This window comes from Rattus norvegicus, chromosome 8 (assembly GCF_036323735.1).
Source record: "Rattus norvegicus strain BN/NHsdMcwi chromosome 8, GRCr8, whole genome shotgun sequence".
NCBI classification, from domain to species: domain Eukaryota; kingdom Metazoa; phylum Chordata; class Mammalia; order Rodentia; family Muridae; genus Rattus; species Rattus norvegicus.
The window spans coordinates 27,716,538-27,737,326 of NC_086026.1; the positions used below are offsets into that span (position 1 = coordinate 27,716,538).

At 51.5% G+C, this 20,789-nt stretch overlaps 1 protein-coding gene across 2 annotated transcripts in view; it reads right to left on the reverse strand.

The window, feature by feature from the left end:
- Positions 1 to 259: 259 nt before the first annotated feature.
- Dnmt1 (DNA methyltransferase 1) overlaps positions 260 to 20,789 on the reverse strand; it is a 46,609-nt gene continuing 26,079 nt past the window's right edge. The window contains exons 13-38 of one of the 2 annotated variants that reach the window (NM_053354.3): positions 20,091 to 20,155; positions 19,797 to 19,842; positions 19,625 to 19,705; positions 19,441 to 19,550; positions 16,934 to 17,052; positions 16,633 to 16,725; positions 15,703 to 15,854; positions 15,224 to 15,411; positions 14,944 to 15,124; positions 13,068 to 13,165; positions 12,782 to 12,929; positions 12,095 to 12,210; positions 11,781 to 11,982; positions 11,568 to 11,704; positions 10,967 to 11,140; positions 9,176 to 9,397; positions 7,049 to 7,241; positions 5,935 to 6,019; positions 5,536 to 5,664; positions 5,117 to 5,399; positions 4,819 to 4,960; positions 3,329 to 3,495; positions 2,874 to 3,051; positions 1,989 to 2,465; positions 1,552 to 1,642; positions 260 to 1,271 (exon numbers count right to left, since the gene is read on the reverse strand). In NM_053354.3, coding sequence (NP_445806.3) covers positions 1,231 to 1,271; positions 1,552 to 1,642; positions 1,989 to 2,465; positions 2,874 to 3,051; positions 3,329 to 3,495; positions 4,819 to 4,960; positions 5,117 to 5,399; positions 5,536 to 5,664; positions 5,935 to 6,019; positions 7,049 to 7,241; positions 9,176 to 9,397; positions 10,967 to 11,140; positions 11,568 to 11,704; positions 11,781 to 11,982; positions 12,095 to 12,210; positions 12,782 to 12,929; positions 13,068 to 13,165; positions 14,944 to 15,124; positions 15,224 to 15,411; positions 15,703 to 15,854; positions 16,633 to 16,725; positions 16,934 to 17,052; positions 19,441 to 19,550; positions 19,625 to 19,705; positions 19,797 to 19,842; positions 20,091 to 20,155 — 3,918 coding nt within the window. In that variant the 3' untranslated portion in view covers positions 260 to 1,230. Of the gene's footprint in view, positions 1,643 to 1,988; positions 2,466 to 2,873; positions 3,052 to 3,328; positions 3,496 to 4,818; positions 4,961 to 5,116; positions 5,400 to 5,535; positions 5,665 to 5,934; positions 6,020 to 7,048; positions 7,242 to 9,175; positions 9,398 to 10,966; positions 11,141 to 11,567; positions 11,705 to 11,780; positions 11,983 to 12,094; positions 12,211 to 12,781; positions 12,930 to 13,067; positions 13,166 to 14,943; positions 15,125 to 15,223; positions 15,412 to 15,702; positions 15,855 to 16,632; positions 16,726 to 16,933; positions 17,053 to 19,440; positions 19,551 to 19,624; positions 19,706 to 19,796; positions 19,843 to 20,090; positions 20,156 to 20,789 lie in introns of both variants that reach the window. The other variant, XM_063266223.1, reaches the window with a different exon arrangement.

Consider the following 20,789-nt stretch of genomic DNA (forward strand, 5'->3'; position numbering starts at 1 on the left):
AGACAGGCCAGTGTGTGTGGAGGTGGAAGTTTGGCCTACATCCATCACAAGATGCCAGCATGGAGGCCACCCCTGCAACTTCACTCTTAGAGACTACGGCCTGATACCGCCTGGATGCCTGCTCCGCAGAGGCAAAGAGGCTTCCATTTACACAGAAGCACATCCTCCAAATGACCTGTGGGATGGTACAGTTGTAAATATAGGACTTGGGAAAGAGGAGGCAAGAAAAAGGAGTTCCAAGCTAGCCTGGGCAACAGAGGCCTTAAATTACTGCTCTAGTTTAGTACAGTGGCACTTGGAAGGACTGCCACAACTAGTGGTCCAGCCTGAGCTATACAGTGGATATAATGGTCAGACATGGTTACACAATATATCAAAAAGTTATGTGTGTTGAGTCAGATCCAAAGACCCAGGAGACTCTTGTAGGCTTGTGTCTTCTAAGTCTTTTTTTTTTTTTTTTTTAACAGAGCTGGGGACCGAACCCAGGGCCTTGCGCTTGCTAGGCAAGCGCTCTACCACTGAGCTAAATCCCCAACCCCAATGTCTTCTAAGTCTTAAACCAACTAGAGTTCTGCAGATAGGGCAGATAGACAGTACTGAGGGCGGTTTAGCCATGGTCTCTCTTCCTGCTCCATGATCCAGGTCTTACGACATCACGATCCCAGGACGGCTGCTTTGTTACCAGACACCACAAGAAAAGATCAACTCCAAGACAAAAAGGGCAAAGTGCCCATGAAGATTAGCCAAGAGGTTTTAAGGGGCTTTCTGGAAAGATCTACTAGAAAGTTCCGTTTGCTTTTCACTGGGCAGAAAGGAGTCACGGAAATGTAACCCACCGAGGTAGCTGCAGTGGAGGGTCCATGGACACGAGCCCCTTCCCCCATCCCCTGATAGTGGGGATGCTGCCAGAGACATCGATCACTAGCTGGGTGCTTTATAGAAGCGCTTTATTTTGAAGAAATATTACAACATATAAAACTACATCAAGTCTCACTTGCCACCCACACAGTGGCAGATCTGATAGAATACAGAATAAAAAAACAAAACAAAAAAACAAAAAAACAAAACCTTAAAATTCAGAATGCACAAAGTGCTACACGGCTTGGTCACAAAACAAACCTCCAACAGCTTAGTGTCAGCCATGGTCACAGACACTGAGCAGAACACTTCAAATGATGGGGCTCGACGGGTTAAAAAACATCAGTGCACGTGGGGCTCTGGGTGAGAGCACTAGTCCTCGGTAGTAGTCTCCTCCTTTCCTTTAACTGCAGCTGAGGAGAGAGGAAAAGGAAGTCGTCTGGGGAACACAGATGCTCAAGCTGCCTTGAGAACCCGTATGCGACTGGAAACATTCAGGGCTGAGACAGCTCCTCATTGTCCCTGCACCCAAGTGCTTGGGGCGGTCCTTGAGGCCAGTGCCTGCTGGCTTTGTCAGAATGCTCACACTGCCTTCAAAGGCCACTGTGCCATCTGCCCCGGCTCTACCACTCTCACCTTGTGTGTACACAGGCCCCAGTGACTGGAGTGGCCTTCCAGGAAGGTGGCACATACCTGAGGCACTCTCCTGAGCGCTGGCCAGCAGACAGAGCTTAATCTCCAGGCCGATGGCTTTGGCCAGTGGTGGTGGCACAGCGTTCCCCACCTGCAGGAAGGAAGGAGGTAACGTCAGCTTGACACCAGGCTCAGGGGCCTGACCATGACCTGAGTTTTGTGGACTTGGTCTACACTGAGATGTCCACACACCACAGGCACTGACAGTTTTTGCTTGCTCAGTCCGAGACAGGGTCTATGTAGTTCTTTAGACTGGGGTCAGAGATCCACGTACTTGCCTCCCCAGTGCTAGCATTAAAGCCTGGGAAGGGCATCTGTGCCATTGCATTGCTGCTGCTGACCCACAGTTACACACACAACCTGACTCACAAGCTGTGGCCCCCTACTCCCAATTCGAGGCTGAGGCTACTTGGTGACAAGCTCTGGGATGGACTGACCTGCCGGTGTCTGTCCAGGATGTTGCCGAATAACCGGTAGGTATCTGGAAAGCCTTGGGAGCGAGCACATTCCCGCACACTCACGACCCGGTGCTGCTCGGGATGGAGCACCCGGCCTTGCTTGCCCATGGGCTCAGGGTTGGTGACGGTGGTACTGAAGAAGCCATCCCACTCCAGACGCCCGTAGAGGCCAGCCCAGTGGTTGTGCCGGTTCCCAGTGTGCGGCAGGCACCAGGGGATGAGCGTGTTGAATTGTCTGGAAGCAGGGTCGCAGGTCTTGCCTTCCGCACAGGAGCAGACCCCACGCAGGGCCCCGGTGCTGCTGCAGCCGTTCTTCGTGTCGTGGAAAGTGTAGCGAAGTTTATTGGTTATGACGCCATCTCTCAGCCGCACTTGTATGTTGGGCAGGTCACGCCAATCCGATCCTGGGGACAGCGGGATGTGCCGCATACGGGCAGCCACCAGCGCGCTCATGTCCTAGAACACAGGGAATCCCAGCTGAAACCCAGTTCAGGGAGCACAAAAGGGGAGCCAGAGGCTCGGATTCCATCAGGATGAGACAACCACCCAACCCCAGCTGAGAGATGGCCGAGGACGCCTGGTGCATGTCCGGAGGGACATGTGAGGTGAGCGCATTGGACAAAGAGGTTCCGTGTGAAGTCAGCCGGGGAAGCACAAACACGAGGACTGATGTAGGAAAAGCCCATACAGAAACGCTGTTAAGAGGGCGCTGTGGGGACATTTGGATGTCAACCTGGACCATCTGAAAATGACACTGTGCGGGTAGGAGATCAGAGATGTTGAGCCTTGAGGCTACGGAGATGTAAGCGAGCCCAGGAGAGAAGCTGGGCCAGGCTCTCGCAAGACCGAAGGGAAGCTAGCTACCTTGCAGATATGGTCCCTGAGGATGGGCTGGTAGTGCGACCCTCGCAGCTGCCTCTGGAACCAGGACTGTGGCTCTCCATTGTAGGAGATCTCGGGGGCTGAGGCTCCATTCTGGATCTCAGGGAGGTCAGACATGGTATCTCGCACCGTGATGGTTCGGAAGGGACCCGAGCTTAGCCTGCAGCAGAAGGTGCTCTATTAGAGGTCAAGCGGGTGGTGGCCTCTGCTGGAACTCAGGATGTGAGGGGCAGCTGAGGTATGGGCCCCTCTCAAGTCTGCTGCCTGCACGTGAGGCAGGACCTAAGGTGGAGTGAGGCAAACCCAACCGGGCTTGAGATTCCAGCCAGAGTCCAACACAGATCTCCTCAGTAAGCCAGGGAACACGAGCAAAACATGGAGGGCTCGGCACTGTCACAGCCACTCTCCCACACGTGGGGGCCGAGCACAGCTCCTACCTTGTAATGTTGCTAACGAACTTCTTGTCGTCCACCACAACACTCAGCTGGCAGGCACGGGGGGCAAACACGTGTAGAGGTTCTGGGAACAGAGGCAGCTTCTCTCCAGGGGCTGCAGCCAAGATGATGGCCCTCCTTCGTGTCTGGGCCACACCATACTGTCCAGCCTGCAACAGGGGAAGAGAGATGGCATTAGGCAGTGTTTGCCCAGCTGGCTCTTCTCAGAGAGCCAGACTGGAAAGCAGCAACGCATATGCATACCTGCAACTCACCAAGTGGCATGGCGGCCACTGGCCAGCAGTAACAGTTTGCCCCAGTCAGCCAGGGCCATGCCATTTGCAAAACTCTCATTTTGGTTAAATGGGGACAACCCCCAAGATTACAGTAAGTTGAATTTATAGAAGCAAAGTCACTCGTCTGCATAGGCCCCTGCCATCCCGATTCTGTCAAGCTCAGTTAAGGCTGACCCCGGGGAATGCTAACCCATCACTATGTCTTCCGACTCTTCCCTGTCTCCTCACGGTAACTCCTGCATCTGTAAGTGGATGACAAGACCTCTGTGTGACCAGAAGGAAAGCTCCCATCCCGTGTTTGCTCTGGATAAATCCTATTCTGCTGGGCCGCTTCTCTTGTATTTTACTGACCTTACACCGGTCAATCCCAGCCCTCCCAGGGAACACTGCAAAGACGATTAAAAAGCACTGGGGAGGCCAAGAGCCCTCCCTCCACCCCTGACAGTCATGAAGATGATGAGCACAAGGCGGAGGCGAGGGTTGGGAACACCAAGCTCATCCCAGGTGGCCTCCCATGACTTGTTAGTTCAGCACCCACTGAACAGCTAATTTTGTTGTCCGATTGTGGAATCAAGGTCTCATTGTAGCCCAGGCTAGCCACAAACTTGCTATGTAGACAAAGAAGAAACCAAGTCCTGATCCTACCTACAATCCCCTCTTACTTGTGGGATGGTTAGTGTGCGTAACCACGTCTGTGTGGTGGCCAGAATGGAACCCAGGCTTCCTGATGGTGAAACGAGCTCTCTACCAACTGGGTCCCAGCTAACCACGATCACTCTGGGTGCTGGGGACAGGACCAAGGCAATGTACCACACTGAGCTGCGGCCTAGCTCTAAATCCTGAGATGCCGGCCTTCAATGCATGGAATCCCTCTTCTCCAGCCTCCCAGGACTAGAGAAGACTGGCTTTCTCTGTGTAGCTCTGGCCATCCTAGAGCTCTGTAGACCAGATGGCCTCAAACTCAGATGTGCCTACCTGTGCCCCTAGAGTTGGCATTAGAGGTGTGGGCCTCCATACCTGGCTAACCTATGCTTTTCCACCTGAGCTGAGCCACTATCTTCACAACCATACTGCTGGGCATGCAGACCTCCGCTACTCACAGCCCAACCGTCTCCTGGTTAGCGACGGGGAGCAGCAGCCCAGGGACTGAACTAGGGGAGGCCACTTCCGCCCCTCTGCCTGCTGTGAGGGGCCCACCTGGAGCACACCGAAGGTGCACTGGTAGCCCATGCGGACCAGGCAGCGCAGTGTGAGCTTCAGCACCATGGAGCGCCTGAAGGACACGAAGTTCCTGACATTCTCCAAGAGGAAGAACCGAGGCCGGTAGTAGTCACAGTAGCTGTAGGAGCAGGAGGGACATAATCACTGCAAACCCCTACAGGGAACTGGCAACAACAGGGTGGGGGATGCTCCCCCTGGGGGATACTCCCCCAAGCCTACATCCAGACTGGGAGTTACCCAACAGCAAGCTGACAGGGTGGTGGTCCATGCTTACCTGAGGAAGGAGACCACGAGGGAGTTTTTGAACTTGGAGTAAGTACGAGAGTTGAAACGGTTCATGCCACTGAAGCCCTGGCAGGGCGGCCCACCACACAGCATCTCCACATCGCCCTTCTGTGGCAGCCTCTGGCCCAGAGAGTTGGTCACCTCACCAGCCATGACCAGCTTGAGAAGCACGTTGCAGTCCTCTGTGAACACCGTGGTGCCAGGGTTGTTCAGCCGAAATGCCTGGGCTGCTGGTTCCCACATCTCGATGGCCCACAGCGTCTCCGAGATGCCTGGAAGGCACGAAGCCAGGTCTGTTTTAGATCTGTTTTAATTCTATTTGATCAGACGTGCATCATCCCACGTGACAGCGGACCTCATTAAAGCCTCCCTAAAGACAGGCCAGAGTCTGACCCAGTGTGTGCTTACCTGCTTGGTGGAATCCTTCTGTTAATCCTCCACAGCCAGAAAACACATCCAGGGTCCGCAGCTTAGGCAGTTTGATGGCTGCCTCGGGCTCTTTGGGCTCTGATACCTGAGGTTTTCCCTTCCCTTTCCCTGGAGGAGGAATAGTTATCAGCCATCCAAAGGGCCACCAGACTGCTCGCCTCAGGCCTTATTCAGAGATGAGACCTAGAGTGGCCTCTTGGGAGACCTTCCTGAATCAGCCCCCCAAGCACTGGCATCTAGGATCCCAGGATTTGGGAGGTGGAGGCAGGAATCTCTAGGCTCCAGTGCTGCCTGGCCAGCATGCGCCTTCTCACAGAACCGCACTGAGGAGGATGATGGGACAAGGACACCAAGGAGGACGACAGGACAAGCACACACCTTTCCCCTTTCCTTTGCCTTTGTTCCCAGGGCTGCGGGCATGGTTCGGAGGGTCTTCAAAGCTTTTAGTCTTTGAATTGTAGGCCTGCACAGGGAGAAGCCACGTTAGTACAGAAGAAACGCATGGATCCCCTCACAGTGGTTAAGAACTGACTGACAGTCTCTTAATCTCTGAGCAGAACCACGGCCAATTAATTAGCCACCAGTGGAATTTGATCTCACCATTGCAAACAAACCTACAGGCAGCTGGTAGAGGTGCTAAGGTGTAATACGAACTTGAGGGCAGAGAAGCCATCTACAAACTACGTGGGACTGAAGTGTACTCCAAGAAGGGGGACACTCAGCACATCAAAACCCTAGAAGCCTACAACAGTCTCAGATACATTTTAATGGTGGTAAGACAATACAATGTTTCTGCCCTAACACCTCACACAGTCAACAGTCAGCCTGCTAGCCATCAGCTCTCCTCATCAATGCCCCATCCTGCTTCCATAGCCAGAGTGATAGGCATCACGGCAGTTACACAGTGTGGAGGCCCAACCCAGGGCTCCATGTGTGCCAGGCAAGAACTCTACACATCCAGCCAGAGCCCCAGCTGCACTGTATTCAGTCTGAATTCCAGCACTTGGAGGAGGCAGGAGGTTTCCCATCAGTTCAAGGTCAGCCCAATCTGCATATCGAGTTCTAGGGCTACACAGTGAGACCCCAAGTCAAAGGAAACAGAACAGAAAGACAAACAGGACTGCAGAGAAGGAGCACTGACTTCTGAGGACCCAGGTTCAATTCCCAGCACCCATATGGTAGCTCACAACTGTCTGTAGCTCCAGTTTCAGGGGATCTGAGATATTCACACATACACACCCTACACACTCCCACCTCCAACCTCCACACAGGCAAAACGCCAATTCTCATCATGAAAATAAAAAATTTAAAAGTCACTAAGCCGAAACCAGAGGCCACACACGCATTAGTCGCTTCCTTAGCCCATCTTGTATCTCCTGTCCTGAGACACACTCAGGACCCAGCCTGTGTCTATCCCTGAGCCCTGCCCCACCCTGAGCCACTTTCTCGGGCACCCTGCTCTCGCACATTTGCCCCTGAAGCCTGGCTCCACCTCGAGAAAGTAGAAGCGGTCGGGGCCGCCCTGTGAGTAATCCTGGATGCTCTCAAGCAGGTCCTCTCCGTACTCCACGGTGCAGCGGCCTTGCACGTCGCTGAAGTCCACCACGGCTTCCTCATCGCTCCAGTAGAGCAGGTTGATGTCGGCGTGGTAGGTTGCCTGGATGGACTTGTGGGTGTTCTCAGGCCTGGGAGGAGGACGCCAAGGGTCAGGACGTTAACACAGATTTGTAATCACAGGCCAGAGCTCCCTCACTTGCAATGCCTAGATGGCACCTGGGTGCTGACAGGAACCTTATTAGTCTAAGCCTCACGCCGTAACTTAAAGGCATTTTATTTTTTGAGAGTGTCTCGCTCTGCTGCCCAGGCTGCCCTCCAGCTCGGTGCTCCTCACCGCCAACACCTCAAGGGCTAGGACTACACCCAGCCATCCCAGTCTACAGGTTACTTTAGGCAGCATTTAAAAAAGACTTATTCATTTTTGTTTAATGTGTATGGGTATTTGGCTCCATGTATGTCTGGCTATGGGAGTATACAGTGCCCATGGAAGCCAAAGATGGCATCCGGTCCTGTCAAACTTAACATGTCTGTAGCCACCATCTGGGTGCTGAAAACCATCAAATCTTAAGCTCCGAGCCACTTCCCCAGCCTCTGCGTAGCAGAAGTATACCTGTGCGCCTGTACGGGGTCAGCGGTAGCAGAAGTATACCTGTGTGCCTGTAAGGGGTCAGCTGTAGGACTTGAGTATTTTGGTTTGAGGAAGTTCAACCTATAAACTGCACCACAGAAAAGACAACACTGGGCTGGAGAGATGGCTCAGTGGTTAGAGCACTGACTGCTCTTCCTGAGGTCCTGAGTTCAATTCCCAGCAACCACATAGTGGCTCACAACCATCTGTAATGAGATCTGGTGCCCTCTTCTGGTGTGTCTGAAGACAGCTACAGTGTACTTACAAATAAATAAATAATTCTAAAAAAAAAAAAAAAAAAAAAAGAAAGAGAAGACAACATCCCAGTCCAGTCAGCTTGGTGACCACTACCCTTACTCGGCCCCAATGCCACAGCAGGAATGGATTCCAAATTAGGGACTGGTCTGCTCCCTGCTTTCATCTGCCATCACTGCTGGGTGCCCTGCCCGTCTGTGACCTTGCTGAGTATCACAAAGACCCCAGGAGAAGACTCAGGTGTACAGCAGGTTCCGGTATCCCGTCACCTGGGATGCCTGTCACCTGGGACGCCGAGACAGGGGTCTCAAGTTCAGCTGTGCTGGTGAAGCACCTACTGGTCCATCTGGGACAGTTTTCCTTCACAGTGGCCCCTCCTCACTTCCAGTTACAGGATTTTTATAAGAAAAAGACTGAGGGGGTTGGGGATTTAGCTCAGTGGTAGAGCGCTTGCCTAGGAAGCACAAGGCCCTGGGTTCGGTCACCAGCTCCGAAAAAAAAGAACCAAAAAAAAAAAAAAAAAAAAGAAAGAAAAAAAAAAGAAAAAAAGAAAAAGACTGAGAGCTGAGGCAGGAGGATCGATAGAGTCTCAAGGTAGGAGTGGACTACATAGAGAACCCGAACTCCAGAACGAAACCCAGTTTTGTTTTGTTTCAGAGACAGGGATTCTCTGTGTAGCTTTGATTGTCCTGAAACTCACTATGCAGACAAGGCTAGCCTCGAACCCTAGAGATCCATCTGCCTTTGTCAATCAGCTAAAACCCATTCTCAAAGAGGCCGAAAGCACACATACATGCACAGAGAGGTTTGGGGTGTGCACGTGTGTGAGTGTGCATGCGTGTGAGTGTGCGTGCATTTGCGAGTGTGTGCGTGCATGTTTTCTGAGTTAAGCCAAGGGCTGGAAAACAAACTCCAGAACCAGCAAGGACAGTGTGTGCAGAGCAGGACTGGGAGGGCAATGGGAGCAGAGAAAGGGACTGTAGTTTGGGAGGGAGAAGCCACATAAGTCAGGACACATTCCTTGATACCAGCTTTCGGTTTTTGTCAGACATCAGTTCCCCAGTGGCCCACAACTATGAAAGCCTGAGAGCTCCAAGTCTGCAGCACCCCTGTACCCGCAGGATAACCAGAAGCCACCTCCCACCCCCTAGAGCCACGCCCCCGCGGAGCCACGCCCACCTATAGAACTTGTAGAGCCTGATCTTGATGTCTGCCTCATTGACCTTGCCACCTTTCTTCTTGCCACAGTGGATCTCTTTTATCCGACCAATCCGATAGGGTTCAGGGGCGTCCAGGTTGCTTCCTTTGATGTAGTCGGAATACTTGCGGTAATGCTCGGGGTACAGGTTCTCATTCACAGGGTCCCTCTTAGAGCGTTTCATGGGGCTGGCCATTTTGATGCTGCAGAGGGGATAGGGAAGGGCGCAACTGAGCTGGGGCGAGAGTCTAGATGACTGGGAGCAAGTCGATTCCTCATCACAAGCTGGCACATCCAAGCACCGTTAAGGAAAAGGGACTCAAAAATCTCATGGAAAGTTTAAAATGCCACCCAATTCCCAGCGCTCAGGTGGGTGTGGACATTTTCACGTGGAATCCCAGGATTTGGGAGGCTGATGGAGGATCAGGAGTTCCAGGCTATCTTGGGATACCGGAGTTTTAGGCCCACCTGGACCTGCCCCCCAGCCATGTGGCATCTTGAACTTATTGGTATGGGACAAGATCCTGTCGGCAAACACAAATTGCAACGTCACAGGATGGGGGCTTCACTAAGAACAGCAGCTTCTGTGAGGGCACCATCCCCCCCAGGTGTCAGCAAAGTCAGTGTGCGCGCGTGTGTGCACTTGTATGCGTGTGCGTGTGTGTGCATGTGCAGCCTGCATGCTGTGCCTCTACTTGGTACATGACACCCCAGGGAGACCCGTGTAGAGGGCAACAAAGACAAGCACCGCTGACCGGTAAAACACAGCACCATTACACAGAGGCGCCCACCCAACTTCTCAGTTCCATGGGTCAAAACAGGAAGCTGAATTTGAGGATTGAGGCCCCCTTTCCCTAGTGCCCAGTGGGACCTTCAATCTAAGATACTGAGGTATGGTTTGCTACACACGAACTGCGATTCCAACTTGCTCTAGTGCAGAGGACACAGTGGACAGAAGGTGAAGGTGATGATGTCCCAATATCTGAGGAAATCCTGTTCACAGTAAAAGATCTCGTTCTCCAGACCACGGGTAAAGCACTGCACTTTCAACAGGTTCAGACCTTCGAGTTCTGGGAGGCGAGACCCCAATGAGCTTCAGGAAAAAGACTGCAGGGAGGAAACCTAGTCCGAGGCCTCACGGGTTCTGCGAGGCAGAGCTGAGGCAGGAGCAGACTGTCCAGCATCGCGGGTCTCACCCAGCCTCACGACATCACAGCTCAGATGCTGAAAGGCTCCCAAGGCAGTGTGAGGAAGGCCAGGTCCCCAGGGCTGCACTATTAGCAAGTGGTAGAGCGTTTACAAGGGAGGAATGTCCCTGGAGGGACGCCCTCAAGGGACAGAGGCGACAGAACCTCTCTCCCTCGCTTCCTAGTCCGATGACATGAGCTGTTACCACCAGGCCTAGGGTGATCTGCCCAGCCTTGTACGGGACCTTCCAAAATGAGCTGGAATATGGCTTCCAGTACTACAAAAGTCAGCTACATCAGGCATTTTGTTATGGTAATAAAGCTAACAGTTCTGAAGTTGAAATGTAGTCATTAGGAGGTTGGGGATTTAGCTCAGTGGTAGAGCGCTTGCCTAGGAAGCACAAGGCCCTGGGTTCGGTCCCCAGCTCCGGAAAAAAAAAAAAAAAAAAAGAAATGTAGTCATTAGGCTATCTGCGTCTCACTAGAAACCAGAGTGATGGTCTAACACTGGCTTAAGGGATCAGCTGAGGATATTGCAAAGCCAGCTGACTGGTGTGGAACTGGTGTGGAACGTGGGTCACTCACTTGAAAGTAAAGGCCTCAGGAGGCAGGTACACACTGTCACCCAGTCGGTAGACAACACCGTTCTTGGTGATAGAACTGCAGTAGACCCGGCCGTCCACCTCCTCAAGTTGTTCCAGGACTTTGGGCATTTCTTTTTGTCTCAGCTCAGCCAGCCGGATACAAGATAGGCAGAACCTGCAGAAGCCAAAGCCGGAGGAGAAACTCAAGGTTCTGAGGTGGCAACTACTGAGATCCAAGAACATATCTGCAGGTGTCTGGAGAAGTGTCCCCTTTTTTAGGTCCACATTTTGAAGACAGTTCTTGGGGACCACGGCTCAAAGGCAGAAATGAGCACTAGAAACAAGCCAGAGGCTGTGAACAGCAGCAGCAGTGTGCTTGGCCAGCACGCCCCAGGCCCAGGGTTACAACCCAGCACGCAATGAGTATGTTTAAAAGAAGGCCACACCTTGCTCAAGGTAATCTCCAAGTGGTCAACATATTTAAACATTTCCAAAACGTTAGGCCTCTTTGGTGAGCAAAACGCAATTGGGAAGTAAACCTTTCTTGATGCCCAAGAGCAGGGCGGGGCACAGGGAGGGCTTACACTGGCTCCCACACTCACTTGTGCTTATTGTCCTCCGTCGGCTGGGTCTTGGGTGGGGACTCAAACCTTGCGTAGTCCTGGCTGTACCAGAACTGGTAGAAGTAGGTCTTCCCATCCTCAGCCCCCGGCAACATGGCCTCAGGGTCCATGCCTCCCTATGGAAACAGACTTGTGTCGATCCGGGCTCTAACAGTGGGGCAGACAGAGTATGGGTCGAGAGAAGCCACTCACCTCCATGGCCCAGTTTGGGGAAGGCCCTCTGTAGATGACCTTGACCTTGCTGTGGATGTAGGAAAGTTGCATGTTTTCACACTCGCCTACAAGGAACAGCTCCAGAGGGTCAGAGGTGGCTCCGAGGACCGTGTCTGTCCCCGCGCAGAACCAGTGTGCATGGAACATCTGCCCGTTCTTGTCTTCCCACAGTGCTGTGACCCTGTAGCATAAGACGAGACAGGGAACAGACATCTCACGTAACCAGCACAACTTGGGTCTCATTCCGACACAGCTGGACATGAGGTGTTCAAGAGGAAGGTGGGCGCACACACCTGGCTAGATACAGTGGTTTGGAGGGATCATCCGGAATGACCGAGACGCAGTCGCCCACCTCCAGAGTCTCTTCGTCGATGCTCACCTTCCAATAGTAAGTTCTGTTCTCTTCGATCTGAAAGCAAGCAATGGAGCTCAGGTGACGGCCACATCCGATGGTCTCACTGGATTTAACCTGGGTGGCAGCTAACTTCCTATGAAAATCGCTTGGGACTAAGTATGTGGGTCAGCAGTGCAAATCTTACTTAACAGATACAGACTCTGGGTGCCATCCCTAGCAACCCTTAAAAAAAAACAAAAACAAAAAAAACTCCCACAAACATGACTTTTGATCTATTAAGTCATGAAGGATGGGATGGCTCAGTGGGTAAAGCTTGGCTCCAAGACAGATGACCCAAGGTTGATATCTGGGATGGAAGATGGAGAACAGTGACTTATGCAATCTGTGCTGACACACTTGTGCTGCAGCATCCTCAAGTAAATGTAATAATGATGCCAGGTGTAACACACGCAGCTCAGGGTTTACCATGAGGAATGAGGTACAGCTCAGGTACAGAGCTCTAGCCCAGCATGCCTGGGGCCCTGTGCTTCCCTCCCAGCGTCAGGAACAAGGGAGGGGAAGGGGACAGCAGCCGCCAGGCTCCTGGCTGCAGGGCACACCGGTATACAAGAGGAAGGAGTCACACCTTCACAGGCTCCCCGAGCCAGGAGATGCGATCCTTATTCTGTTTCTTCTTCTTCCCTTGGTGCAACTTTTTGGGTGACGGCAACTCTGGTATATCATCATCAGCTTCTTCGTCTTCATCTGCCTCCTTTACGGCCAAGTTAGGACACCTGCAGAACACACACTGCAGTCAACCCAGCGAAAAGCCAAGTCAGCTCCATACCACGTCCCTGCAGGACGCTACATGGCACACTTGCCTTAGCCACCCTGGCCCCTCTGTTATCTGAGCAGAGCATAGCACAGCCTACCTCCTCTTGAGGCAAGCCTGTTTACTCCGTCCGGTGCCACCAAACTTAACCATGTCTTTGCACGCCTTGCACTTCCCACACTCAGGCTGTTGACAGACCTGAAAATACCAAGAGTCGACCAATCAGCAGATTCTCAACTGGCAGCTTTCATTTTGTTTGGCTTTATTTGTTTTTGTTTTTGAGAAGAGTTCTTTACACAAAGCTCTGGCTGTCCTGGAACTCACTACGTAGACCAGGCTGGCCTTGAACTCAGATACTCCTGCTTCTGCAGCCGAATGCTTGAATTAAAGGTTTGTGCTACTATATCCAGGCCCAGGAACGTTTACTTATAACTTTCAAAGATATGCATGTTCAGGGCCAGTGGGGAAAGGCACTTGGTGCCGAGCCTTACAACCCAAGTTCAATACCCAAGACCCACAGAAAGGTGGGAAACCAACTCCGGGGTTTCTTCTGACCTTCATATGCACACTGTGGCCCCATGGAGACACTCTAATAAAAAATTATAATAAATAAATAATATATAATAAAAAAGTGTGAAACATACTGCATTTGTGCTGAACAGCTTTTTTTTTCCTTTTTTTTTTTTTTTTTTTTTCGGAGCTGGGGACCGAACCCAGGGCCTTGTGCTTGCTAGGCAAGCGCTCTACCACTGAGCTAAATCCCCAACCCCGCTGAACAGCTTCTTACCCTCCCCCCTGAGTGATACAGCATGGCAGCCACATGTGGCCTGAATCTGTGTCAGGTATCAAGTCAGCCAGCTGTTCACATACACATATGGCCTGAACCAGTACCAGTCAGTGGGGACAACCCCTAACAGACCGAGAGAACAAGGTAAACAAGGTAACCAAACAGGGCCACCAAGCACCCAGCTCCATTTAAACCACCACTGCCACCACAAAAACAAAAACAAAACAAAACAAAAAAGCTTTAAACAAATAATCAGATACAAGGACATTGAGAAAAGTCAAGGAATGGCAAGGACAGGGCATCATGAGAGAAAAGAACTTGCTACTGTGGGGTGTGGAATCCATCCAGGCTCCGTTGTACCCAGGGAAAGTCAGGACAGTACATTGTAAAAGATGACTTTCTCTGAAGAAAAAACCCCAGCAGCCCCCTGGATGCTAAGAGCAGCACATGTAGGAAGGCGTCTCCTCTCCCATTCGAAGGCCCAGGATACCCAAGTCCCTGTACAGTCTGAGACAAGATGAGCTGTAAGCAGCTGTCAGAACATGCTGACATCAGAGGTGCATGGCAGTGCACACCTGAGTGCCCAGTGCACACAAGGTAGGTAACACCAGCAGTTTCAGGTCAGCCTTGTACACATAGGTGCCTCAGAACATATGTGCATGTCTTAGGCTATGGTTCGGGATAAATTCATTCTCTAATTTTTCAAACATGACAGCCCAGGCTGACCTCAAACTCACTAGAACACTGAGAATGACCTTGAAATCCCGATCCTCCTGTCTCCACTTCTGAAGTGCCAGGATCACAGGCCTGTGCCTCCAGGTGTAGCTTAACCACATCTGAAGTTTGGGTTTGCTTGTTTAGTGTGATGTAGGTGGATTCCAGGCTACGTCTACAAAAAGGATTCACAATTCACAAGAGCCAGGCATGGTGGCACAGGTCTGGAAACCCAGCTCTTAGAAGTCACAGTGAGGCTTCCGTAGCCACAAGTCTAAGCTGAGAGAAAAGTGCTCATTCGGTTCTTCTCAGGGAACCCAGCTTCTGTAGTCACAGCGTCATCCAGACCAAAAGCCCCAGACACCGACTTCAACCCTCCCTCCATCTGCCTGTCTGGCCCTCAAGGCAGGCAGCTACCCCAGGGCATGAGCTGCTCTTCTTCACATCTAAGAGCAGCCAAGGACGGCCCACTCACCTCACAGACACCACACCGGCGGCGCTTCATGGTGTTCTCTTTGTCCTCCTTGTCATCCTTCTCGATCTGCTCCGAGAAGAAAGTGTCGAAGATCTGATAGACCAGCTTGGTGGTGGTGGCTTTTGTGGGCCCCTTGCGCTTCACTTTGGCAGAATTGATGACCGTGCGCCTTGTTGCTCGCCTGAGGGAGAGGACCACCATTTCAGGGACCCAGGCGCAGGGGACTGCCTCCTCTGGTCTCAAGCTCAAGCCTCCCACCCGAGTCTTGATACATCCTTACCTCTGTCCCAGCGAGACACCAGCCAAATGGATCAGGGACCTCATACAGGGAGACAAGAAGATGGGCGTCTCATCATCGTCCTTAGCGTCGTCGTAACTTTCTACCTGGCTCACCACAAACTGGGCATGGCGTAGGAGGGAGTCCTCGGTGAACCGGTTCACATTGATGGCAGAAGGAGGAACAGTGGTCTGTAGGGGAAGAAAAGATCATGTTTCTAGTATTTCGCGTCCTTGTAACACTAGGGGATGGAGAGCCTAGTACAGCATGCAGGCTAGGCAAGCAATGTACGACTGTACCATTAAGCCACAATGTGCCTCAGCCCCTCACTGAGGAACTCTAGGCAGGGGCTCTACAACCGAGCCACGCCCCCAAGCCTGCTTCATTCATCCGTCAATCAAAACCCTTCTAGTGGTAACAGAAGACTGTGCAGATTTTTATGTGGATCCAAACCTACCAGAGAAGGCAAAGTTCTCACCCACCTCGATCTTATTGATCAAGTCTTCATAGACAGCGTCAGGATTGCTCTGCAAGAACTCGACCACAATCTTGCTGATGTAAATTTTCTCCTGCATCAGCCCAAATATTGGTGCATACTCTGGGCTGGGCTCCATCAGAAAGTATTCAGCAAATGCTGGGAAGAAAACATATGACCTGGGTTTTTTAGAGAATATGGATGATCAGTCCAGTTAGGATGGTTAGCATTTTACCTGTTTATATAGACAGCTGCTTGGTTTAAATAATGGGGTCTTGCCATGTTGCCTAGGCTAGCCCTAAACTCCTCCGCCTCCTGAGTATCTAGGACAACAGGTATCAGCTTTGTCCAGCAGGTAAAACATTAAAAACAGCTGTTTCAGGGCCAATGAGATGGCTCACCAGACAAGGGTGCCAGTTTGCAAGTTTGACAACCTGAGTTTGATCCTAGGGACTCACAAGGTAGAGGAAGATCAACTACAAGTTGTCCTATATGACCCACATGCATGCTATGGTGCACATAGTAAGTGTAGAAAAAAATTTAAGGCCATCTCAAAACTGATGGCCTCCAAGATGAACACAGGGCAAGCATGAATCTACCAAGTTTCCAGAACAGAACAGTCTACAATTTATCCTACAACCAAAAAAAAAAAAAAACCAAAAAAACAAAGCAAACAAAAAACCCACAACCAAACCCCAAAAGCCCAACTTCTCCATTAGCTAGTACCACTCGGGCCAGAAAAGGGAACTTAGCTAGAGCTGGGACCCATTCAAGTTGTAAGCATTTGACTATTGTACAACCAGAGGATCCACTTCCAGGCCGGTTACGATGAACGCCAGTCACCAGATCCCGCCAATGCTAATGACCCCTCTGCACAAAGCCCATTGAGCCCAGGCAGCCAGGAGGCTCCAGGACACCTGTGACTGCAGACACTCACCGGTAGAAAAGCCAATGAGCGCCTTCTCGCCACCGTCAAAGCCACTGATCCACCACTGATTGATTGGCCCCAGGTTCTTGCCATTAACACCACCTGTGGGAAAGTCTTTCTATAAGAAACAGACTAAACATGGCGACTTGTACCTCCCATCCCTGCCAGGAAGACCCAGCCGGCATGCTGCCTCTCCAAGATCTTTCTGCAGAACTTTGAGCTCTCCCTTGAAGCAGTACCTCCCATGGGATATCTTGCCTCCAAATTTGCTTGCTTCTTGAAACAACCCTTGTTTGAACATTTCACCTACCTTCCACAGACGGATTTTCTTCATGAATTGCTTTGGCAACACCAGAAAAGTAGAGTTCAACGTTCTTCTCAATGAGACCAGTGTCGACAGGACACAAGTGACCGCGACTGCAATACACACTGAACAGACAACAGACATCACTTTACCACCCAACCCAACACTGAGGGCCATGTTGGTCTTTGCCAACACTGGTCTTCACCCAATGGTGACTCTCACTCCCCTCTCCTGTACTACAAGCACACACGGTAACGTCAGAGGGTTCCTTTGAAGCTGCAGCTGTAAGCGGTTAGCTGTGAGCTGCCCTATGTAGGGATCAGAAACTGGAGTTTACTCTCCAGACTAAAGAACACCGTAGTACCAGGCCTGTCACTCAGCCAATGCAGAGTCCCTTATGTCTCCCAGCTTCCAGCACAAAGGTTGCAAGCCCTCAGCATCTTCCCGCACCAGGGAGGTGGCCATAAAACTCAACTGAGGGAGAAAGCCTGGGCTCAGCTGTGAGGGTGCCACAGTGAGACTCACAGCTATCTACAGGGCAGGCTTCAAATGGCCCCTTGGAGGTTCTCCTGCCTGTGAGGGCCTAGCCCTCTAGATCACTGGCAGACAGAATCCTCTATGGGAACCAATCTCCTGCGGCAGAGAGAGAACAGTCACCATCCAACTGGTAGGGAGGACAGTCACAGCCACACTGGGGGATCTTGACTCAAATGGCTCTAGGTACTTCAGCCCATGATGTGTTCAACATCAGAGCACCCAGGAGTTTAATGCCTACTGCGATGCCAATGGGTGCTCCTTCCACCACATATAGCCCAGGACTTGTGTCCAGCCTGGTCACATCCTAGCCCTGATTCTCCACTAGCCACTATGGCCTCTACGTTTACTGCCTGCTCAGTTCAGGCCCAGGTGAACCTTCAGGCAAACTAAGCACACCCAAGGCGGCTGCCTCCTCCTCCTCCACGTCAGGCCTCCATTCTGACTGCAACTCTGCTTTTGCCATTTCTGTCTCTCCATTTCCCACTCCTTGATCCCCTCCCCCTGCGGCCCAGCCTCTCCTCACTACTGAGCTGTTAGGCGGAGTATTGTTAACCAAAACCCCACAGGAGTATTGTTAACCAAAACCCCACAATCCCAATATCGAGCATGAAAAATACATAGCACACAAGCACACAAGAACTGCCATTCTGCTCCTTTCAAACAAATAAGAGATGCTGTCTGAGCCAGAGATGGCGGGCACGCCTGTAATGCCAGCACTTGAAAGGCAGAGGTAGGAGGACAACCAAAAATTCAAAGTCAGTCTGGCTTGGACGGCTGTGTCGGAAGCAGGAGACTCTGAACTTGGTGAGCATCATTTCAAGATGAGGGTCCCATCTTGTGATAATACACACAAACACTGCAGAATCACCCAAGTCCAAGTGCCTTGGGGTTGCAAGTATTAAATCATCTGTGAGCATTCACTCGCTGTTTCTCTGTGACAAGGCAAGGCTCTGAGGAGCTACGTCTGTGGAGCTGGCCCTCTGCACAGAGCTGTTCTTGTGTGAGCACAAGGATGAGCTTCAGAAAGGCACAGACTAAAGATTTAGCTTACAGACTGCACCAACCACAAAGCAGCCAACAAACCTGGGGGCGTGGCTTAGGATGAGCTCGCTTGCCTAGGGCCCAGAAGACCCTAGGTTCCCGATCCAGCAGTGAAAAAGCATCAGAACAATAACGAAGCTTTGTAGCCAGGCACAGTGCTGCAAACCTTTAATGCTAGTATGAGCTGAGGCAGGCAGATCCAAGTTGAGTCTAGCCTGATCGATTTAAAGAATTCTAGCCAAGGCTACATAGTCTGAATCGTCTGAATCCTGGTTTCAAACAGAAAAAGGGGAAAGGGGAGAAAGAGAAAAACTAAGCTCAGTGGTGGCGCACCTGGAATTCAACACTAGGGATGAAAGGAGTTCACAGACAACCGGATGACACAGTTAAAGACCCTGTCTCAAAAACCAAAAGCAGGTCTGGAGGTTCAATCCCACCTTCAACCCCAGCACTCGGGAGGCAGAGACAGGCAGATCTCTGGGAGTTCAAAGCCAGCCTGGTCTACAAAATGAGTTTCTGGACAGCCAGGCTACACAGAGAAATGCTATCTGGAAAAACAAAACAAAAAAAGAACCAAAACAAAATCGGGCTGGAAATGTGGCTGAGCTGGTGAAGTGCTTGCCTAGCATAAGTGAGCTCCGGCTCCCCGGAACTGCACAGAAGAATCAGGAGACCAAGATCATCCCCGACTACCTATCAAGTTGGGAGGCGGGGCTGGGCTGCATAAGTGAAACCCTATCTCAAAAACAAAACCAGAAAACCCAAACAGCAGTAACAAAACGGACTCTTGTGGCTCATGTCTACCCAACCTTAACGAGCCTTTTGGCTATTTAAAGGACGAGCATCACGAGAAGGCCTGTGGTTAGGACCAAGGATTATACCTGGATGCCCCGAATATAGGCACCAGGACATCACCACAGGCAGCTGGTGATTACCTGAAGAAAGTGAACTTATGCATGGGAGAGGAATCATAGGTCTCAAACCAAGACGAGTTGGAGTCAAAGACGGACAGTGCCTCATTGGTCAGCATCTGGGGTTCATCCACCTGAAGGACAGGGGACAGTGAGACAGGGGCACCAGGCGGCAGGGGATGAAGGGTAAGGGCAGAAAGGGACTCACAGCATCCACAGGGTGCTGCTGGTACTTCAGGTCAGGGTCATCTAGGTACTGGCCACACTCAGGGCACTGTGGCGGGTTGAGCTGTGGAAGGAACAGGTACAGCCTGAGAGCAGCCCCCACCATCAGTGAACTGCTGCCCAGCTGCTGGCCCAGTTCCTGCAGATACCCTTACCTTTGGGATTGCACTTGCTTTGCCCTGAGAGGCTTTTCTCTCCACTCTGGAAGGAAGCGCAAGGTTATTGGTCACTTCATCAACTTGAAATACACACCACAGTCTTGCACGATCTCCCTAACTTCCCCCCCAACCCCCCACTTGCACGTCAGTGAGGCCTGAGGGACCCTCTGCCAACGTGCCCAGCAGAAGCAGAGACTCCTGCTGGTCTGCAGTCCCACAAGAAACTCAAGACACCACGGCAGTTCACTAACAGCCATCTCTCGCCCCTCTCTCTGTGACTAAGATCATCACCTGCTCTGTACGGGAATGCTGAGTGGTTCCGGCTTTTTACGTGTCGTTTTTCGTCTCTTCTCCTCCTAAGCAAAGGGAGCAAGAGGAACAGAGGGTCAGGACATCTGTTTGGATAGCACTTTAGGGTTAAGAACTTACGTGATTGTCACACAACTCAGGAAGAACAGTCAGGTAATGAGACCCAAATTATGCCAAGGTCCAAATCCCATGAGAAGTCTGCCCTAACCCCACCACTCAGGAGTCTAGGACTGCGAATTGAAGTCAGCCTGGGATACTTGGTGAGGCCCTATTTCAAAGAAAGAAGCTGGGCAGTGGTGGCACATACCTTTAAATCCCAGCACTTGGGAGGCAGAGACAGAGACAGAGGATCGGAGTCTGAGATCAGCCTGGTTCATAGAGTGAGTTCCAGGATAGAGAAACCCTGTCTCAAAAAACAGTGAAAGAACAGGCAAGCTCCCCTAGCATGGACACATTAGGAGCCAGGGCACTTAGGGAGGTAAGCAAGGTTTGACAAGGTGAAGCAGAGAGGCCCTGGTCCAAAAGCTATACCCTTTGGTTTGGTTTGGTTGAAATACAGTTTTCTTTGTGCAGCTCTGTCTGCCCTGAACTCACTCTGTAGACCAGGCTGGCCTCAAATTCAGAGACTGGCCTGCCTCTGCCTCCCAAATACTGGGATTAAAGGTGTGCACAATGACAGCT